The sequence below is a fragment of the Petromyzon marinus genome, chromosome 16 (assembly GCF_048934315.1).
Source record: "Petromyzon marinus isolate PM22_M1 ecotype Great Lakes invasive population chromosome 16, UKy_Petmar_22M1.pri1.0, whole genome shotgun sequence".
Taxonomy (NCBI): Eukaryota; Metazoa; Chordata; class Hyperoartia; order Petromyzontiformes; family Petromyzontidae; genus Petromyzon; species Petromyzon marinus.
This window is the reverse complement of record NC_133682.1, coordinates 1942374-1962758: the sequence shown is the minus strand read 5'-3', so window position 1 is coordinate 1962758 and position 20385 is coordinate 1942374. Positions and strand designations below refer to the sequence as shown.

The window sequence follows — 20385 nt, the reverse complement described above, 5'->3', positions numbered from 1 at the left end:
GGACGAGGTGGAGCGGCTGACAGCATGGTGCAGGGGCAACAACCTGTCCCTTAACACCGCAAAGACCAAGGAGCTCATAATAGACTACAGGAGAAAGAAAACGGACACTCCACCACTAACCATCAACGGGGACTGTGTGGAGAGGGTGGCAGTCTTCCGCTTCCTGGGAGTCCACCGCTTCCTGGGAGTCCACATTGGGGAGGGCCTGACCTGGAGCGCCAACACCTCTGAGCTACTGAAAAAGGCCCAGCAGAGACTTTACTTCCTGAGAATACTCAGGAAGAATAACATCACACAGAAACTGCTGGTGTCCTTCTACCAAGCTTCCATCGAGAGCATTCTTACATACTGCATCTGTGTATGGTACACTGGCTGCACAGTGGCTCAGAGGAAAGCGCTGCAGAGGGTCATCAACAGGGCCCAAAAAATCGCCGGGTGCTCTCTCCCCACATTGGAAGAACTACACAATTCCCGTTGCATCGAAAAAGCGAAGAACATTATAAAGGACTCTTCTCACCCTGTTCACTCTCTGTTTGAGCTGTTGCCATCAGGCAGACGATTCAGATCAGTCAAAACAAGGACAAACAGATTCAAACACAGCTTTTATCCTGCAGCAATTACCACACTCAATACTGCTAATTAATTATTAAGTAATACTGTTTACAATTGACTAAAATAGGGATGTGCAATGATAAAATGTACTTTTATGTGGGTATGTGGGTATACTTGGGTAGTTTTTATATATAAAATTTATTGATTATCTTTTATTTTATCTTATTTTTATTTCTTGTTTTATTTATTTAAATTTATGAATGATGTACTGACTGGTGAGCACTTTAAATTTCGTTGTACTGGTGACAATGACAATAAAGGATCTATCTATCTAGCTTGTCACTAAATTTTTTAAATATTTTTCAACGCGAGGATTTTAGCAAAAGCGTCACAACGAATTAAACTCGATCTTATTTTGCATCGACATGTTTTTTTTACCGGACTGAGACCATCAACTTGCGACACTTGAAAGACAGGTTTTTATCACTGCCCGGGTTCAAATCCAGGGTCACTGTGACGCCGGCAAAGCGCCGGCAAAGCGTCACAGAAGAACTACACAATTCCTGACGCCGGCAAAGCGCCGGCAGAGCGTCACAGTGACCGCTGCTCTGGTACAGGTATATTGGATATATAATTATAAAAACTGTGGTGGTGATTGTTTATCCCAGCCATTACACGTGCTTAGTGTGTTTGATAACCCGTGCTGAGAGCACTCGGCCAAACCATTGAGCTCTTTGGTAGCAACTTACAAACCGGTCTCTTGTTTGTCAAACGCTTGATGTTTTCAGCTCCCAATTTTTCAATGGGCGTACAAACATTCCACTATTAAAACGCAATTCAGTATTTTTTACACATCTCATCAGCCACACGGCTTTCTGGGAATGCATAACCCAACAAGAGATATGGTTCAACACGAGCAAACTCCGAACCGATTTTGACATTTAACAGTCTTGCACGACACGGTATACTTTCAGTCTATAAACGTGACATTTAAAACCATTCGTGTGTGAATGCATTCATGACAATACATTTAAATAACCCCTATGACCGTCACGGCATGGAGAGAAGTGACAGACGCCCGCTTGTGGGGGAAGCCTTCATCCAGCAGTGGATAAAGCATGTCTGAGGATGATGATGTTGAGGAAGAGGGATTGGCTCGTTGTTGGATCGAGGTCCGCCTCCGTTACTCGCCAACCCTCCCTGCCCGGAAGACGAGTCCCGTGATGTCTCCCTCGCTCCGCCTCGAAGCCATAAAGTTCGGGTTCGTTCATGGCTCTATTCATGATGTAAATAAGCCAGCACATCGCCGATCATCGTCAGCACCACCACCAGCACCATCATCATCATCATCTCCGGAGACCGCGTGACAATGGGCAGCACGCTGATCACACCCGGTCTGCTGCTGCTGCTGCTGGTGCCACTGCTGATGGTGCCAACGGTGCTCGCTCAGAGTGGTGAGTCCGAAGTAACCGGCGCCGTGTGCGTAAAACAATCGCCACTAGGGGAGAGACAAAGGCGGCCGGGCGTGGTGCCGGTCACCCCCCCCCCCCCCTCGTGTGCCGTTCCGGCCTACAAAGGTGCTCGTTAACAGCACTTGCTCCGAGTCTATTGGAGGCTATACAGGGGATATTTGTCTTCGTGCAGGACTGTTTATTGGCAATACATGACTTGATGAGGGGCATCTCCAACGCTGCAACGGGTCGTGTTGGTTGTTTGTCCATACTTCACCACTTCTGGTTCAGTGCCGGTTTGGCGAAGGCGGGGGGGTGTGTGTGTGTGTGTGTGGAGTGTGTGTGCGGTGGCGTGTGTGCGCGGTGGAGTATGTGTGGTGGAGTGTGTGTGCGGTGGAGTGTGTGTGCGCGGTGGAGTGTGTGTGGTGGAGTGTGTGTGTGTGGTGGAGTGTGTGTGTGTGGTGGAGTGTGTGTGTGTGGTGGAGTGTGTGTGTGTGTGTGGTGGAGTGTGTGTGTAGTGGAGTGTGTGTGGTGGAGTGTGTGTGTGTGGTGGAGTGTGTGTGTGTGGTGGAGTGTGTGTGTGTGGTGGAGTGTGTGTGTGGTGGAGTGTGTGTGTGGTGGAGTGTGTGTGTGTGGTGGAGTGTGTGTGTGGTGGAGTGTGTGCTTGTACGAGTTTTATCCTGTCCTGTCAAATACACTTTGGGGGGGCTTTCATCCCGGCGACTCGATCGTTCCCGTGCTTGGACCTCTCACAGATGAGCAGTTTCAAATCGACCCTTGTGTTTAATTAACAGCCCGCATGTTTATTGTTCATTGTCGGCTTGGCTGGCGTCCCCTCTAGCGGAAAGTCCCGGGCATTTCAGCGCCTAACGTCAAATCTGGCTGCCGCCTGATGCCGGTTGTAATTCCTGGCGAAAACGTCGTACTCAAGATTGTAAATGTTGTGGAATTGCTCTCCAACACACCGGTGTGCTGTGCTCGTAACGAATTGGCATGTTCTGTTTACGTGACAAACCTCACTAATTGGCTGTGTCGGGTGGTGGTGGGTTTAACGACACATTTACGCGATCTAACAAAAAAAAACCCGGCATTATGAATCTAACATCGCCTTTTAATTCGTCCAGTTTAAGACGTCTTGTAGCCTATGGGCGCCTTGGGGAATTCCCAGGGCACGGCGAACATCAGTGGCGAGTGATGTCTGAACGGGTTCCGAGCACCTTACTTCCCCGTCTTTCCCCACAACTCAACCCACACTGATCGGCGTGGTAAAGTTTGGTCAAACAGGCGTCATGAACAAAACGACTAAACACAGCAAGGGGGAGTCTTTCCATCACTGTGTTGACAAAGGGCTGTCAATTTTTGTATTAATCATTAAGAGTGCTTGTACATTTTTGCTTGTATGTTTTTTGTGTTGCCCATTCTATTAATATAGACTTGGATGATCGATTTTAACTTTTTTCTTAACCAGGTGAGTATCCATAGACATTGTACCTAAATGATCTAACCCACAATAAATTAATTACGAATCGGTTTATTGATCGAATCTTATTATTGACCATTATTGATCGTAAGCTGGGTAAATAATTGACCAAAAATATCGTACAATCTTGTTCGAAACATCAAAAGCTAATAAATTATATTTTCATCGTCAGCAACATATATAAGACTGCCAAAGCAGGGTAAACATAATGCAGAAACAGGTCATGATAAAGGCAAAGATCACATTCTACTGGTAGTAATAAATTGGCACGTTTGTTTATCACGTGAACACATTATTGTGTCAGGTGGAGGAGGGTGTACGACACACATTTTACTCACGCGATCTGACAAAATCAATTGTGAAACAAAAATGGTGCTCACAATTCGATCAATGAGGTGGCCCAACAAAGCTATTTACAATCCCCAAATTACAAAACGATTCCCAAGCTCAGGAGCTTGTGTTCTTGAAATAGGAAAACCAATACTCCTGTTGGCGCTTCGTTATTCTCAATGCAACGTAAATGCCATGTAGCTCTCCGATGTGTGTGTTTTTATGAGTATATTGTTTCTCCACAGCATCTCAGGTTGTGGTCACATTTAGACATTACATATGTAACTCTAAATGTGCTTTTGTTGGTGATGATGAGTGGTGTTAGGATTTGTGCAATGGCAGTGTACGATTCAGCGCCACTGCTTCCTCTTCACTGCATCCCTCCCAGGTTCGGAGAACTCCTCCTCTTGCGACGGAGCGTGCACGGCAGAGAACAATGGAACCTCCAACCAAAACATGGCCATCGGATTTACAGCTGCAGCGATAACAAGCGTCTTCTATGGGAGCAACTTTGTTCCCGTTAAGAAGTTTGACACTGGTGATGGTGAGCGTAACTGCAAAGAACATGGCTCTGCTGTACACAAGTGATGCGTACTTGCCGGTAACGCGTATCGTTCGACACAAAGTTTCAGCATCATTGTATTAAGAGCAGGGGTAGGGAACATATGGCCCATCGTCTGTAACTAACCCACTACATAATTTCAAACGACCAACAGTGACATGACACCTTCCATTTGTAAATGGCCCACAAAAGATCTATATCTGTCAACGAAATAATCTTCGCCGCACTAATCAGAAACGAGAGTGGACGATTTTCGCTCCATCAACACTTTATAATATTAGCGTGCTAGGTGACTTCTCTCACTGCTAGGGTATTTTGCAGTGACGGAAGTGACTGAGATGTACGTGTGCATTAATGTGTGGATGCTCACCAAAAGTATTTGAAAGTCAGCACTCTTAAGGCCCTCTCTAAGGAATTTGGCCCTCTGTATTAAGCACTCTGTCAAGGAAAAGGTGCCCCAACCCTGCATTAGAGGGAGGTCTTATTAGATGATCGCAACTAAAATGTATTCTTATGCCCATGATACGTGCATTTAATTGTGCGCGTGAGAATCAATTGCTTTTATACATATTCTACGTTTTCGTGGTTCTTTCGGTAAAGTCACATAGAATGGAATCAAATAATAAAAATTAAACATAGTAAAATAAAATTCTCACGACGTTTCGGCCACAACACAGTAGCCTTCTTCAGGTGAAGGAACAGAACTGTCGTCCCGAAAGTTCTGTTCCTTCAGAGCAGAAGAAGGCTAAATGTGTTGTTGCCAAAACGTCGTGATAATTTTATTTTATGATGTTTATTTTTATTATTTTATTTCCATTCTACGTGACTTTACCGAAAGAACCAAGAAGATGAATCCCTGCAGTCACGACAGCTTTAAATCGAAATATTCTACGTTGTTACATTTAGGCTAATGAAGATAATGCAACTGTCAAATTAGACAAAAATCGAGCAGCAATGCAAAACATATAATTCTTGAATTAAATTGCAACCACAATGAATTGAATCACTGATGGGATGTCTTATCGCAACTAAACTTTCTGGCACAAACCCAGGGGTAAGAATTTCCACTGAGCATAATGTAAACATTTTGTATAATTGATACACTACTTGCAAATAATAGTAATAACTTTTGTATTTTAAGTTGTGCCCTGCATTTGGCATAGATGTCATTCAAAAGTTAATCTCCAATTTGGTTGCATAATTCTGGATTAAACTCAAAAAATATTTATTCATGTTGCAAAGCTGTCAGTTTTTACACAAAGCTCAAACTTTAGTTTACGCAAAGGTCTCTCCTGTGTTACCTAATGTTAGACTTAATCTACATATACAACATGTATATAATAAATAATACCTGCATTTATATTGCACCCATAATCTAATTAAACGTCCCAGCAACTAGTTTTATTGTTAGACTAGAGGACCCCCTAATTGGAACGTGTCCTTTGGGGCACAGGGTGAAACAACACCATACTGCAAGTCGGCATCAGACTGCCAATTGTAATTACCAACTTTGGAATGTCATGGATCTTTAACATTCACCGAAGCAGGCGGCATGTGTTTTGTGGTTAATACCGGCATTTACTGAAAATATTGTGTCATATATTATCCTTTTTGGCACAGGAATGTTCTTTCAGTGGGCGATGTGCACCTCCATCTGGCTGGTGGGACTGGTCTCAAATTTCATTCAGCACTGCCCAGAGTTTTGGCCACTCGCTATGCTGGGTGGATTCCTCTGGGCCACAGGTGAGACACATGCAGTGATGGCTCGTTATTCGGGGACGGTGAGGCCAGACCTTACTCGTTAAAAGAGAAAACCGCTAACAACAATTGCCTGCGAATTATAAACATTATGACCTGCATACACTCCCCTTCACTCACCCCTGCAGGCTTACTTACAAGGCCGGTGCTAGGGAGGTACTGGGGTGGGCCCTGCACCACAAAATATCCCTTTGGCATCACCGAACTTCACTCTCCTTAGTGGTTTGTCATTGTTACGGTGGCCCACACAACACCTCTACTGGCCCCCCATCCAAGATGAGCTGCATCCGGGCTTGCTATTGTACCCCAAACAAGAGATTTACTGATCAGCCACGCTGGACACAAATGTATTAATTTGTTATCGTGCTCTCACAATATCTTGCTGTTATTGAGCAACCGCTTACTCATAGTCTTTGGTTCTTTCGGTAAAGTCACGTAGGTATATAATCAATCATGATTGCTTGTGTTGCAATCGAAACGTCGTGATTTAATTTATTTTATTTTCTACCTACATGACTTTACCGAAAGAACCAAAGAGTATGGATCCCTGCAGTCACAAAAACTTCAAATCTAGATTGAACCGCTTACTAGTTTTTTATGATACTGCGTCAAGCAGTGGCGCACAAGCACAATAAAAAGTTTACACAGTTATTAATGACACTAACCTAAAACGACAATAAATATTAAGATAATCTCTGCTATGAAGAAAGGCCATTACCTGAAATTGCACTTGTGATATAGATTTTTCCCCTTATAGGGCAGTGTTATCGATGAAAAGTGTTGAAATTTTGCTCATTTGCAGTGTCATTAATATCCTTGGGTAATGTCATACATCTTCTTTGGTTCTTTCGGTAAAGTCACGTAGAATGAGAATAAAATAATAAAATAAAATAAGACAATAAAATTCTCACGACGTTTCGGCCACAACACAAGTAGCCTTCTTCAGGTGAAAGAACAGAACTGTTGGCACGACAGAGCTTGAATGAACGCTGTTAAGATTCGTAGCGTCTTTTAAGCTCGGTGAGAGGCGTGGAGAGCCTTGACAAAGGAGTTTACCTATCAAAGCAGGAGAATTTAGCATTGAAATAGCTGAGGGATTAGCTTGTGACAGAAATATCTGTGTTAAAGTCAAAGTTTACATATCAACAGAGGCATTTAGTATATGGACACTAAAGGCCTCCAACTACCAACTATCATAAAGTAAACCGATGTGAAAAACTAAATCTATATGACATCAATATAATAAATGTACTTAATATATTCTTCAATAAGCTGAGCTATTAATCACAAAGCAGCTGGGTATACACTACACTATATAATGAATACCATATAGTAAACCAATAAAAAAACAAAATATAAGCTCCCTCAATGTTATCAATAAACTCTATATACTCTCCAATCAGTTGAGCCACCAACAATAAGTCGTTATATATCCATGCCATATGGCGACGTTCAGGCGGATGAGTCAATCTGTGCTCGGAACGGAGGAGGGGGGAGAGGGAAACAACTACAATGCGCTGTTATACTCCATGTTATCAACCATACCATTAATCGTGGTGTGAGAGGTATTAAGAGGCAATGCCAGCGAAAGAGCTGCGGTCTGACGGTCACCGTAAAATACAATTAATTAAGAACCGAAATGGTTTAAAACATCTTTCCAGTGGTTACTAAGCCAGAATCCATCTTCTCGGTTGAAATTGTCTCTGTGTTTGTATATGTGAATGGCCTCATGAACGAATCTCTCATGGTAGCCAGTTGGCTTGCAAAGAACCTCCGTCTTGGAGAAGTCAATGTCATGTGAACCCACAGAAGAATTCGTCCTACCGTGTTTCAAGTCTGCTTTATGTTCGCGGATGCGGTCCGAGATATGTCGTTTGGTGTCCCCAATGTAGTTGCTACCACAGAGGCACTTTAGTTTGTAAACGCCTGGGTACTGTATGTCTGGAACAGCATCTTTTACAGATGGAACCAGATCACGGATTTTATATACTGTGTTGAATCGGACCTGGATTTTGTGTTTATTCAGGATTTTGGATATCTTTTTAGTGACCCCTGCAATGTAGGGTAAGGTGATGGTTTTGAGTGGCTCCTCAAGAGGATCCTTCTTCATGACTGGAGTGATGGCTTTGCGTATTGTGTAGTCGGAGTAACCATTAGCCCTGAGAGCCTGATGTATGTGCTTGAGTTCACTGGCAATGTGTTCCTGGTCGGAAATGCATTGGGCTCTATGGTATAGAGTCTTGATGAGAGAGTTCTTCTGGGATGGATGGTGGTGGGAATCCGGTTTCAAGTAAGCATCTGTTTGGGTAGCTTTTCTGTAGACAGAATGGCTCATTGAACCATCAGATCTCCTTTTAATTAAGACACCCAAAAAGGGTAGCTTGCCATCTTTTTCGACCTCTCTTCAGAAAGGTGAGTCTCTCACCTTTCTGAAGAGAGGCCGCGACTCTAAGGTAATACCAACCGCATTTACACTAACCTCTGCTGCTGCAACTTCCTTTAATGCAAAACGAATTCTAGCTAGATCTAGCTTAGTTCTTATCTCCGAAAAAATCAGATATATACGCACCGAACTAGATCAGTTAGACAAGATACTCACACTTAACATTGACAGCAACAATGTCTACATCGGATTGCGAATATGTAGACAATATGACTACCTCTTCGGCTGCCACTATGTCGACCAAAGGTAGGGACAATTTGATTTCCAAATTTAACCGCCTCTCCGACAAAAAATCGGATCCACACACCGAAAAGATAGACGTTAACAAAGTCGTAATTAATCGCAGTAACAGTTCCATTTCTGATGGCCTGAAATCCGTTCCAGCTAAAGGGCTAAACTTTGCTGTCACACCGAGACACATACCAGTTAATGATATCATTGCCCATGTCGACGTTGCACTCAAGGGCTTGAGTCACATCTCTGCAGACGTAGCAAGATCTGAAATCGCTGCAACCCTCAAAAACGCTAAGATGCCACCTAGCAACATCAGCAAAGATGAACGCTTTGAATTATCTCAATTAAAAAAGAGAGATGATATTGTCGTCCTATCAGCCGACAAGGGCAATGCCACTGTCATCATGGACAAAACAGAATATAACAACAAAATTAAAGAACTACTCAACGATGGCAGCTATACAAAAATAAAAAGAGATCCCACCAACAGCCTGCTTACCAAAACGAACAAAATAATCTCTGATTCAACAGCATTAATTGATCAGACCAAACAGTTCTCGTTGAAACCCTCTGCTGCCAGACCACTAAGATTATATGGCCTCCCAAAGATCCACAAAGAAAATACACCCCTTCGTCCCATCGTCTCTACTATCAACTCCCCCACCTATAAACTGGCACGTTTTCTGGCTGATATACTGTGACCTTTCACTGGAAAAACCACCTCTGCTGTACAAAATTCTACTCACCTGGTATTGACAATCAAAGGCATTTCCCTGTCCCCAGACGACCTGCTTGTCAGTTTTGATGTGGTGTCCTTATTCAACAAAGTTCTGGTACCTGACACCATCGCAATCATTGAAGACTTGGTTCATCAAGGACTGCATACTGATATACCCCCCTGGTGAGACATTGCTTAACCAACACATACTTCACCTGGAATGGAACTTTCTACAAACAGACTGAGGGCACCCCAATGGGCTCACCCCTGTCTCCGGTTGTAGCCAACGTATTCATGGAAAAAAAATTGAAACTGACGCCATCCAGACTGCCACTCTACGCCCGACCTTATGGAAGAGGTACGTGGATGACACTTTTGTCATCTGACCACATGGCCAGCCTGCTCTAGACCAATTTCTCGACCACATCAATTCCATACACCCATCCATCAGATTTACCATGGAGGTCTAAAAAGATGGCAAGCTACCCTTTTTGGATGTCTTAATTAAAAGGAGACCTGATGGTTCAATGAGCCATTCTGTCTACAGAAAAGCTACCCATACAGATGCTTACTTGAAACCGGATTCCCACCACCATCCATCCCAGAAGAACTCTCTCATCAAGACTCTATACCATAGAGCCCAATGCATTTTCGACCAGGAACACATTGCCAGTGAACTCAAGCACGTACACCAGGCTCTCAGGGCTAATGGTTACTCTGACTACACAATCCGCAAAGCCATCACTCCAGTCATGAAGAAGGATCCTCTTGCGGAGCCACTCAAAACCATCACCTTACCCTACATTGCAGGGGTCACTAAAAATATCTCCAAAATCCTGAATAAACACAAGATCCAGGTCCGATTCAACACAGTACATAAAATCCGTGATCTGGTTCCATCTGTAAAAGATGCTGTTCCAGACATACAGTACCCGGGCGTTTACAAACTAAAGTGCCTCTGTGGTAGCAACTACATTGGGGAAACCAAACGACATATCTGGGACCGCATCCGCGAACATAAAGCAGACTTGAAACATGGTAGGACGAATTCTTCTGCCGTGGCAGATCACTGTTATAATTCAGTGGGTTCACATGACATTGACTTCTCCAAGACGGAGGTTCTTTGCAAGCCAACTGGCTACCATGAGAGATTCGTTCATGAGGCCATCCACATATACAAGCACAGAGACAATTTCAACCGAGAAGATGGATTCTGGCTTAGTAATCATTGGAAAGATGTTTTAAACCATTTCGGTTCTTAATTAATTGTATTTTACAGTGACCGTCAGACCGCATCTCTTTCGCTGGCATTGCCTCTTAATACCTCTCACACCACGGTTAATGGTATGGTTGATAACATGGAGTATAACAGTGCATTGTAGTTGTTTCCCTCTCCCCCCTCCTCCGTTCCGAGCATGGATTGACTCGTCCGCCTGAACGTCGCCATATGGCATTGATATATAACGACTTATTGTTGGTGGCTCAACTGATTGGAGAGTATATAGAGTTTATTGATAACATTGAGGGAGCTTATATTGTTTTTTTATTGGTTTACTATATGGTATTCATTATATAGTGTAGTGTATACCCAGTTGCTTTGTGATTAATAGCTCAGCTTATTGAAGAATATATTAAGTACATTTATTATATTGATGTAATATAGATTTAGTTTTTTCACATCGGTTTACTCTATGATAGTTGGTAGTTGGAGGCCTTTAGCGTCCATATACTGAATGCCTCTGTTGATATGTAAACTTTGACTTTAACACAGCTATTTCTGTCACAAGCTAATCCCTCAGCTATTTCAATGCTAAATTCTCCTACTTTGATAGGTAAACTCCTTTGTCAAGGCTCTCCACGCCTCTCACCGAGCTTAAAAGACGCTACGAATCTTAACAGCGTTCATTCAAGCTCTGTCGTCCCGATAGTTCTCTCTTTCACCTGAATAAGGCTACTTGTGTTGTGGCCGAAACGTCGTGACAATTTTATTGTTTTATTTTATTTCATCATTTTATTCTCATTCTACGTGACTTTACCGAAAGAACCAAAGAAAATGAATCCTTGCAGTCACGAAAGCTTTAAATCGAAATTTAATGTCATACAGGCAACATTGCCACAGTTCCAATAATAAAGACGATCGGCCTTGGACTTGGATTTCTCATCTGGACTTCATCCAACCTCATCGTGGGCTGGGCCAGTTCAAGGTATACGATCATACAATGGTGCACACCAAACTCCCAGCATCGGCATTAAGAGTTGTATAAGCACAGTGAAACCTTGGATTGCGAGTAACTTTGCATGTAACTGGGAGATTCGCATAATGTTAGTGTGAGGGATTAGCATGTAACTATGTCAGAAAAAGTGGCGGTTTCTTTTTTTCTTTTCAATGTTAGCACCACGGAAAGTGACGAGCTTTGTTCCTCTCCCCTCTCTCGTCTCCCTCACACCAGCCACGATTACATGTAATGAATACATTTGATTACTTTATATTAAATTTAAATAATCAAAATATAAAAGGTATTTTGTATTAATAATTTTTATATGAACACAGTATTTTTGGGTTGTGAAACGAATCATCTGAGTTTCCATTATTTCTTATGGGGAAATTCGCTTTGATACACGAGTGCTTTGGATTGCGAGCAATCCAAGGTTTCACTGTACTACTAGAGTTGCAGCAACATGAGGTTCTGATATGACAATAAAACAGCATTACGATTTTCTCAATCGAAAGGTACAAAAGCATCAGAGGGTGTTGCATGAGAGGCAAATGGAGTGTAATAATTTATGATATGAATTTATAGGGTACTTATAAGCCCCCAGCATCTCAAAGAGCCTTACATAACATTTCATGTCAACCATCCCAATGCAATGCTGCAGTCTAGCGAGGTGTACGCAGCACTGGCCTGAATATAGAAATGGGTCTGCCAGCAACGGACGACGATGCTATGTGGTTATTACCAATTAAGTAGTGAGTGAGTAGTTAAGGGATAATTAACATTAGCTATCCCAAGCTTTAATACGTCTGGCTTTTGTCCAATCCCCGAGGTTCTTGGCTGTTGTATATTTCACGTTGCATTTTACATAAACAAATTAACAACAACCGTCTTTTGTATTGTGGGGAGTTGATCAGTAATGCTTGCATGCACATGTCGAGATTGGTGAATATCTGAAATGCTGCCTGCGAATGATCATAGTGGGTAGTGGCGTGTTACTATGTGGCCCGTGGTTTGAGATTGGTGACTGTAGTTTGAAGTGTCGGCTATTCTTTATTATTCAATGGTGTAGGAGATATACAATTCACAATCAAAATAACAGATTCTTTAAAAAAAATCGGATTACTGCATGTGTCATACCTCATGGCTTGCATTATACTAATCTCGAAGCAATATTTGAGGAGAGTTTAATTTTCCGCCACCGGTTGTATGTATGATTTATCGTGTTTTTTTCTTTTAGGTTTGGTTGGTTTGGCTTGGACCCAGAAATTGTTCCAAATACAACACTCAACTATGTTGGGACAGGACTGTCCATTATAAGGTCCTGTGCAGTGCACTGACACGTGTCTACAAATAGAGCAAATCTTGTGCCTTACATAAACAAGAAACATGCCATGTTGCTTCACTTGTGATTGTGTTCGACTGTCAACAGGTCATTTATATTTTTGTTTGTGAAGACTGAAGTGAGCAACCAAAGTACAGAAGTGAGGGAAAACCAAAACAACATTGTGAACTCCACCGAGGTATCCTACTTCAGTCACAGCATTACATGCATTTCAAAATAAAGAAGTGAGCTTCATCGATGATCCAGCACTCACGAATTCACTCCATTTGCTCGCTCACCGGCAGTCAGTCTCTTCCTTAATACTCCTATATCGCTACCACCATGGTAACAAGTCCCATGAACTGCACTCATTAATCCCTTCACTGATAGAGGGCTCATTCTACCAGACTGACCGTTTCATCGCATCCATGTTGTGTTCAATCACCGCAATGCAGGTCAAAACACGTATCATTCTGCTTCATTTTCTCTTTTCCCAAGTTTGTATGTAACCTTGCTGCATTCGACAAGTGTATTAACTGTTATCTATTGTAGCTTAAATAGTGCTTGCTTGATTTGGAGCTTTCGTGACTGCAGGAATTACTCTTTGGTTCTTTCAGTAAATAGTGATGTTTGTTGGTGATCGCTTGGGCCTTTGGACCTGTACTTAGCAATCATAATTTAAAACATATTTATAATTAAAATGTATTACAGTATTTACATTTTAAAGTGAACGCTTAGTGCAGTGATGTGCACACTGCACTATGGACCTGACAACCTGAGTTCAATTCCTGGCCCCAGCTAACAGTGGCGAATAATATTTGAACTGGGCCTGAGCAGCCTCTCTCCCTGCCACAACTTCACCAACGTGTACTAACCAGCGTGGTTAAATATGGTCAAGAATCTCCTATGACCCAACAGGGCACGGGGAGGGCTTCATCCACGAGTTGATTGACAGAGGGCTGGAAATGTATTATTATCACATCTGCAAATACAATTCACAGTACTTGTGTTTTCATGTCAGTACAATGGTCACCTTATATCTTTTTGATTTTTCCGAAACTTAATTTGTAATTGAGCTATGATCAGTCTACGGATAAGCTGGTTAAACAGAATGAAATGTAAACTTGAACCCCTCTGCTGTGTTGTGCATAGGAATTAGTAGACATTGGATATGAAGAGTCTCCTTCTGATGAATCGTGGACGGACAAGCTGAGCCCATTGAATAAAAAAATTGTGTGAGTTTAAAGTAGATGCGACAATAATATTAATTAAAATATTAACTCTTTTGTAAGTGTGTGTTAAAATGTAATTTTAATTTCAAACCACCCGTAGCGACATATTGTTCTGCCCCAACAACGCAACTTAGATAGTAATATTGGCTACATTACAGAATTTAGTTGCTGCTAATTTGCATCTGCTTATCAATATTCGCAACTTCGCTATTGGCAAAGCATCCAGTGGTGCTATCAAGGCCTTAGTGTGAAAGTTTCCCAACCTTTGGCAAAATACAGCGGGAGTTAGAAATGCACACAACTGGGCGGTGTCGAAGAAAACATTGATAAAGAGGGATTTTGTTGAGAGTAAGTAGATTAAACGTATTAAGGTGAATTATTAAGATGATAATAAAAAACTATCGAACATAAATTGGCATTTATTTTAGCAAAAACCATCATGGATTTGCAACAAAAAGTACCGTATACTTTTTATCAAGAGCACCCCTGAAATCTTCAAGAGTATAGTTAGAGGTGTTACCCTTTTAACTGGCACAAAAACTGACACCTTTATTCAAGGCATCATGTTTGCAATAACCACAACACAAGCAGTCAAAATGCATTTGGTTATTTGCATGTGGTTATTTTGACTGCTTGTGTTGTGGTTATTGCAAACATGATGCCTTGAATAAAGGTGTCAGTTTTTGTGCCAGTTAAAAGGGTAAAACCTCTAACTATATCTTGTTACTGGCAAAGGAGGTCTCATAATGTAAATCTTCAAGAGTAGTAACACCGAAGGAGATAGACTAAAAAGCACAAAAACAGCAATGCTCGCCACTGTTCAACGAGGACTTATGGACAGATGGAGCACTGCAGCAGACAGCAACACGTCAGGAAATAATTGCATGGTGAACATGTCGACAAACAGCAAACATAAAATCATAATCTAAGTTACAATAAATCGGACTATCAGACCGCTGTGGCAGTACAGGATTTGTAGACATATAAATGCCGAGCCCTCTAGAACTGGCTGTGACTGCATACTTAACCCTTTCTCTATCCGCAGCGGTTGTTCTCTCGCTCTTGTGGCCGGCGTTTTCTACGGTGCCAACTTTATTCCTACCATCCACATCAAGAACCACGGCAAAGACAAGAGCTCCATCTACTACGGATCAAGCCAGTTTGGTGGGCACGCAGCCTCGCCCTGTACTAACGTTGTGATTATGATTGCTTATGGACGATGCCCAATGGAAATCGGTAACCAAATTTGTGTTTTGTCGCTTTCGCAGACCTGGACTACGTCTTTGCCCACTTCTGCGGAATATATCTGACGAGCATATTGTACTTCTACATATACTGCGCTGCGATGAAAAACCGTCCAAAGGTCTATCCGAAAGCTGTACTACCAGGTGACAAGCATTAGCATCGGATAACTTAAATGTGTGTAAAACATGAATAGTGAAATGCTTGGAAGTAACATTTTATGGAAAATGTTATCCTGAAGGGAACATGGTCAGCTCTCGAATGTCTGGAGTAATTAGGAGTGGGAGACCTCGCCAGGATAAAACAATAAAAATAATGGAAAACACGTATCAATTTGGCTACAAGACAAATGTATTGTTTACCTACATAGAATGAGGGTGAAGACTTAGAATGTGCTGTTTGTGTTTATCGCTTAAAAGTTATCGTTTTATTTGCCTACGTGTGTGTGGTCATGTGGGCACCGAGTCACGTGAGGAGCAGCTCATGATTGAACCAACCCTCGCGTACAAGATGTGTGAATGATAATTAATTATTAATCTGCAACCTGGATACTTCCCCCCCGACCCTTTTCTCTCTTTGTGGAGCCGTGGCCTCTGGTGCAATGTGGGGTATTGCCACCTGCGGCTGGTTCCTTGCGAACACCCACCTGGGTGCAGCTGTCAGCTTTCCCATCATCACCTCCGTACGTTGTGCACTCGCAACAACCGCAACTGGCAAAGTTTAGATTCACGTTTGTGCTATTTAATAGCATGAAGATCATGCTTTGTCTGATAGTTTATTTTCAGTATTAAACAGCAGTGAACATTTTTAAATACTGTAATTGTATTTCAACATTGATTAATTTCAGCTGGGACTGTCCAGAATGCTGTTCCAGGACTTATTTGGCATGCCACATCTATTTTGCATTATTTTGGCCCATTTTAAATGTAAATATGTTCATAGTATAATAGATAAACATTACAGCCTACAATACAATAACATTATTATGGATAAGCATATCTTGTACTCTAGTGGTAGTGCCTTATGCCAATAATCGCTACTTTAAGCCAGCCAACAGTGTTCGGGGAAATATTGAGTAAGAATTAACCCACAAATGGAAACCTATCTTTTTAAAAATTAAATTGACTTAGGAATTGTTCTTTAAATGTAATTGCAGATCCCCGGTATTATTGCTGCACTATGGGGAATTGTTGTCTTCAAGGAAATAAAGGTCTGTAGTAAACGTGCCTCATCTACATTTGCACATGACGCAGACGACATTACGCACGCAGGCACGCACGGTGGCGTAGCTGTGGAGTCCTCAGGCGGTGCAACAGCATTGGCGCCCGCAGGCCGGAGGGGCCCAGTTTCCCAGACTACAAAGCAAGGGGAAATTGGACATGGGGCCTCATTCCATTGTTTGTATCAGGGCTCATACGAACTGTGCTACGCCACTAAGCACACGGTAGCTATTTTTGGACAGAGTAATGCATGCATCCGTATTTTAAAAACTTGTGGTTTTCCTTCTTCCCACAGGGCATGAAGAACCTGGTGATTGTAGGGGTGGCCTTGATCGTGACGATAGCTGGGGCTATCACAACCGGCCTTTCGCTGCTTTAACCCAAACATTTCCAATAAACTCGTTATGATGCATTTAATGTGATTACTGAAATCAACGCTCATGTAGAAATTTGAAGGAACCCTTCTTTAACAATGTGAATGCAATCAGCACATATGTTGCTTTGCCAATTGATATATCAGGTATTTTAAAAATATATTTTATAATTGGAACCCTTTATCAATCCACTGGTGGATAAAGTCCTCCTAACACCATGTTAATCGTGGTGGTTTAGCCATACTTCATCACACTAGTCAGTGAAGGTTGATGAAAGGGGTGGAGGGGGGGGACCTGGACCGACTCGGATATCACTCGCCACCAATGGTAACCATAGCCGGGAATCGAACTCAGGTGGCGAGGCTCACCACGACGCTCCCAGGAATAATATATCAATAATTAAGTAATGGGGATGAAGTTGTATATTGTCATGAAAAACATCGTCTACAATATTGACGCGATTGATAAGCAGTGCCAACAAATGATCAGTTATTGATGAGGTAAAAATTTTATTTTATATATATCCTGTATATTAAAATAAAATACTTGTCACAAAATCTTTTTGACGATTGTAATGTATTTTGTAATTAGAGGCAAACTTCATCTCTTCACACTAAAGCCTCCATTTGTGAATAATTGAACGTTTATTGCATAGCGTCGCAAAACAACATTAACAATGCCTGATATTTTTTTGTTTTGTATATAAAAATAGCATGTAATTTTAATATAAAATTTCACACATGAGGCACTAATTTTTGTTATATATTTCTACATTAATACACTAGTGTAAATGTAAAATTGGGAATAATTTCATTTCAGAATAGTCAAGGTACAAATAGATGAGGTTTTCCTGCCTAATGTTCATAAGTTTGCAATTATACAACCATAAAATTGTATCATAACCAAATAAGCAATGAAGCGGGTATAAACTAGCTAGCATGGGTAAAAATGCTTTGTCAGACCTTCGAAGGCTCAATAATAAAGGGCCACACTAAGGACTGGCTCCGATACACTCCCAGACAAAAGTGCATTTACGATCACACAGGTCGCAGCAGCCTTTCGCATGGCTCATATGGATGCTCACGTCAGGTGGAGAACCCCGTTGGATTTCAGGGTGGGCCGCCGTGAAAATCCCCAGGGCCAGCCACCTGCCTGCGCCGACCCCAACTCCAAAGCCTCCTGGGCAGATGTGGCTGGCCAAGTCACTTTCTCTGGATAGCTGATTGCACACGCTCTCCTCTCCTCCTCTATTTCTAAAAAAATAACACAAACAACTACAATTAAGGCTCGATTACCCGGGTTGCCGATTAACCATACTTGCAAAGTATAGTTTTACTTGTCGCTGGTTTTGTAATTAGTTGCTCTTCAATAATCGAGGGTCTGTGACCACAAAGTACTTGGAAGTAAACATTACTTGAAGAAACAATTTTACATAAGTAAATATTTCATATGTTTGTATAGCAGTGATATAGATTAGTGACATGAGAAACAAGTGACTCGAGATGAAGATTAGTGAGCGAAACGAGAGATAAATGACCTGAAGACAGAGGTAAAGAGCATCGGGTCATGCATCTTGACGTTACAAATGCACAACACTTCGTGATGTTACATCTGTAATAGTGAAAACTTACGTCACGCGAATCGCCAGCACACGCAAATTATGTTGCTCGCCAGAATCGTAGTGAATCATAGCCTCTATCAAGCAGTTCAGCAGGGCTCACCACGTGAAGTGGGCAGTTGGCCCTTCGTTACAGGGTGGACGTGTCGAAGTTGCGTTGGGTCGAAGACCTCCACCTGCGCGATGGCTGGTGGCAGGTTGGGCCGCGGGCGGCAAAGCTCCTCCAGGTGAGCCGTCAGGTGTGCCCGTTCCACAGGGTCCTGTCTGCATGGCCATGCAAGCACAGTGCAGATGGACATTGTCAGCCTTCGCAATACTCGTGTGTTGTGGCTTTAGAATGCATTTGGATTATACAAGAAGTCTGTTCAATACAACTCGGAGATATGTCTAAATATCTCAAGACATTATGTATGGAGTTGATCAGCGGCTTTATTGCAAGCCAGGGGAGGCATGTGGGCATTGGAATGATGTGGTCTCATGCTTTCTGGTGAAGTCTGATAAGTACACATTGGCAGTGCCGGATGAAGCGAGTGCGGTGCCTGTAGCATATGTTATAAAGGGGCCCTAAATAAAAAAAACACGTAAATATTAAAACATAAATTTTTAACTTGCATAGTAAAGTAATTGCATTTTTTCATTTGCTATACAGCCATAAAATACAAGTCGCTAACCTTAAACACCCAGTCGTTCATAAACGTTGAAGGCAGTATAGTACTATCGTAATAGAGCAAATGCAGAATCACTGAAGCGGAATTGATGGCTTGAAAGCATGTAGCGCGGGGCCCGTAGCATACAGTATGCTACTTTTGCTACGAAGATAAACCGGCACTGCCCATTGGTCACAATTCCAGTAAAATCTGTGAAGTGCACACCCTGTGAACACAACAACAACAGCAGCCATGATGCCAAGAGCCCTCCCGAGGTAGGAGAGGAAGGGTTCAAGACCTTCCATCTTCTTTGACTGACCACCTCTTCCCTTAAATAAAATATTGACACCACCTTGTTACCCACGATTCACACGTCCAATTTTTTTAACCAGGATCGCGACACTGTTGCATTCAGACATCACAGTAGAGTATACATCGAAAGTGCATAGTACGGAGTGACACCTTGACATAAGGCCTGATAAGCGTGGGGGATTTAGAGACTGCAGCCCGGGGGGGGGGCCTTGGATTTTGAGGAACCATCAAACATAGCTATAGCTTTATAATGGTTTAAGCGCCATACTCTAAGCACTAATACGTTCCATTTAGCTAATTTGAAAATGATATCCACATCATCACAATGTGTAATCCTTCCGACTATGTGCCGAAAAATGACGTGTACAGTCGTCTAGTTTTAGCTTTGAACATCTCGTGTTTGTCCGCTTTTGAGAGTGCAGAGCCTTAACTTACACGGGATAGCCGGACAGGTAGCCAGGCAGGTGTGGCCGGGGATGTTCACCTTGCAGGTAGCGGCGCTGCATGCTGAAGAAGACGTGGCCCGTGGCGGATCCCTGTAAAACCGACAGGTGGCCTCGTTGCACAATGACAAGCGCACGGCGTTTAGACCGCGGTGTTGGGGTAAACGTGCGGCCATGCGGTTTATTGCTCACTGGCTGGAAGGGCCTCCACGAGAAGCTCTCAAAGCCCCTT

The 20385-nt window shown here is 42.5% G+C and overlaps 1 protein-coding gene across 1 annotated transcript; it reads left to right on the top strand.

Moving 5' to 3' along the window:
- The first annotated feature begins 1727 nt into the window (after nucleotides 1-1727).
- TMEM144 (transmembrane protein 144) lies at nucleotides 1728-17694 on the top strand. Its single transcript, XM_032955587.2, has 12 exons — nucleotides 1728-2006; nucleotides 4202-4357; nucleotides 5996-6118; nucleotides 11633-11732; nucleotides 12982-13062; nucleotides 13174-13264; nucleotides 14218-14300; nucleotides 15343-15461; nucleotides 15566-15685; nucleotides 16124-16221; nucleotides 16696-16749; nucleotides 17055-17694. Exons 1-12 carry the CDS (start codon nucleotides 1922-1924, stop codon nucleotides 17136-17138), a joined length of 1194 nt encoding a protein of 397 aa, XP_032811478.2. The 5' UTR covers nucleotides 1728-1921; the 3' UTR covers nucleotides 17139-17694.
- The last annotated feature ends 2691 nt before the right edge of the window (nucleotides 17695-20385 follow it).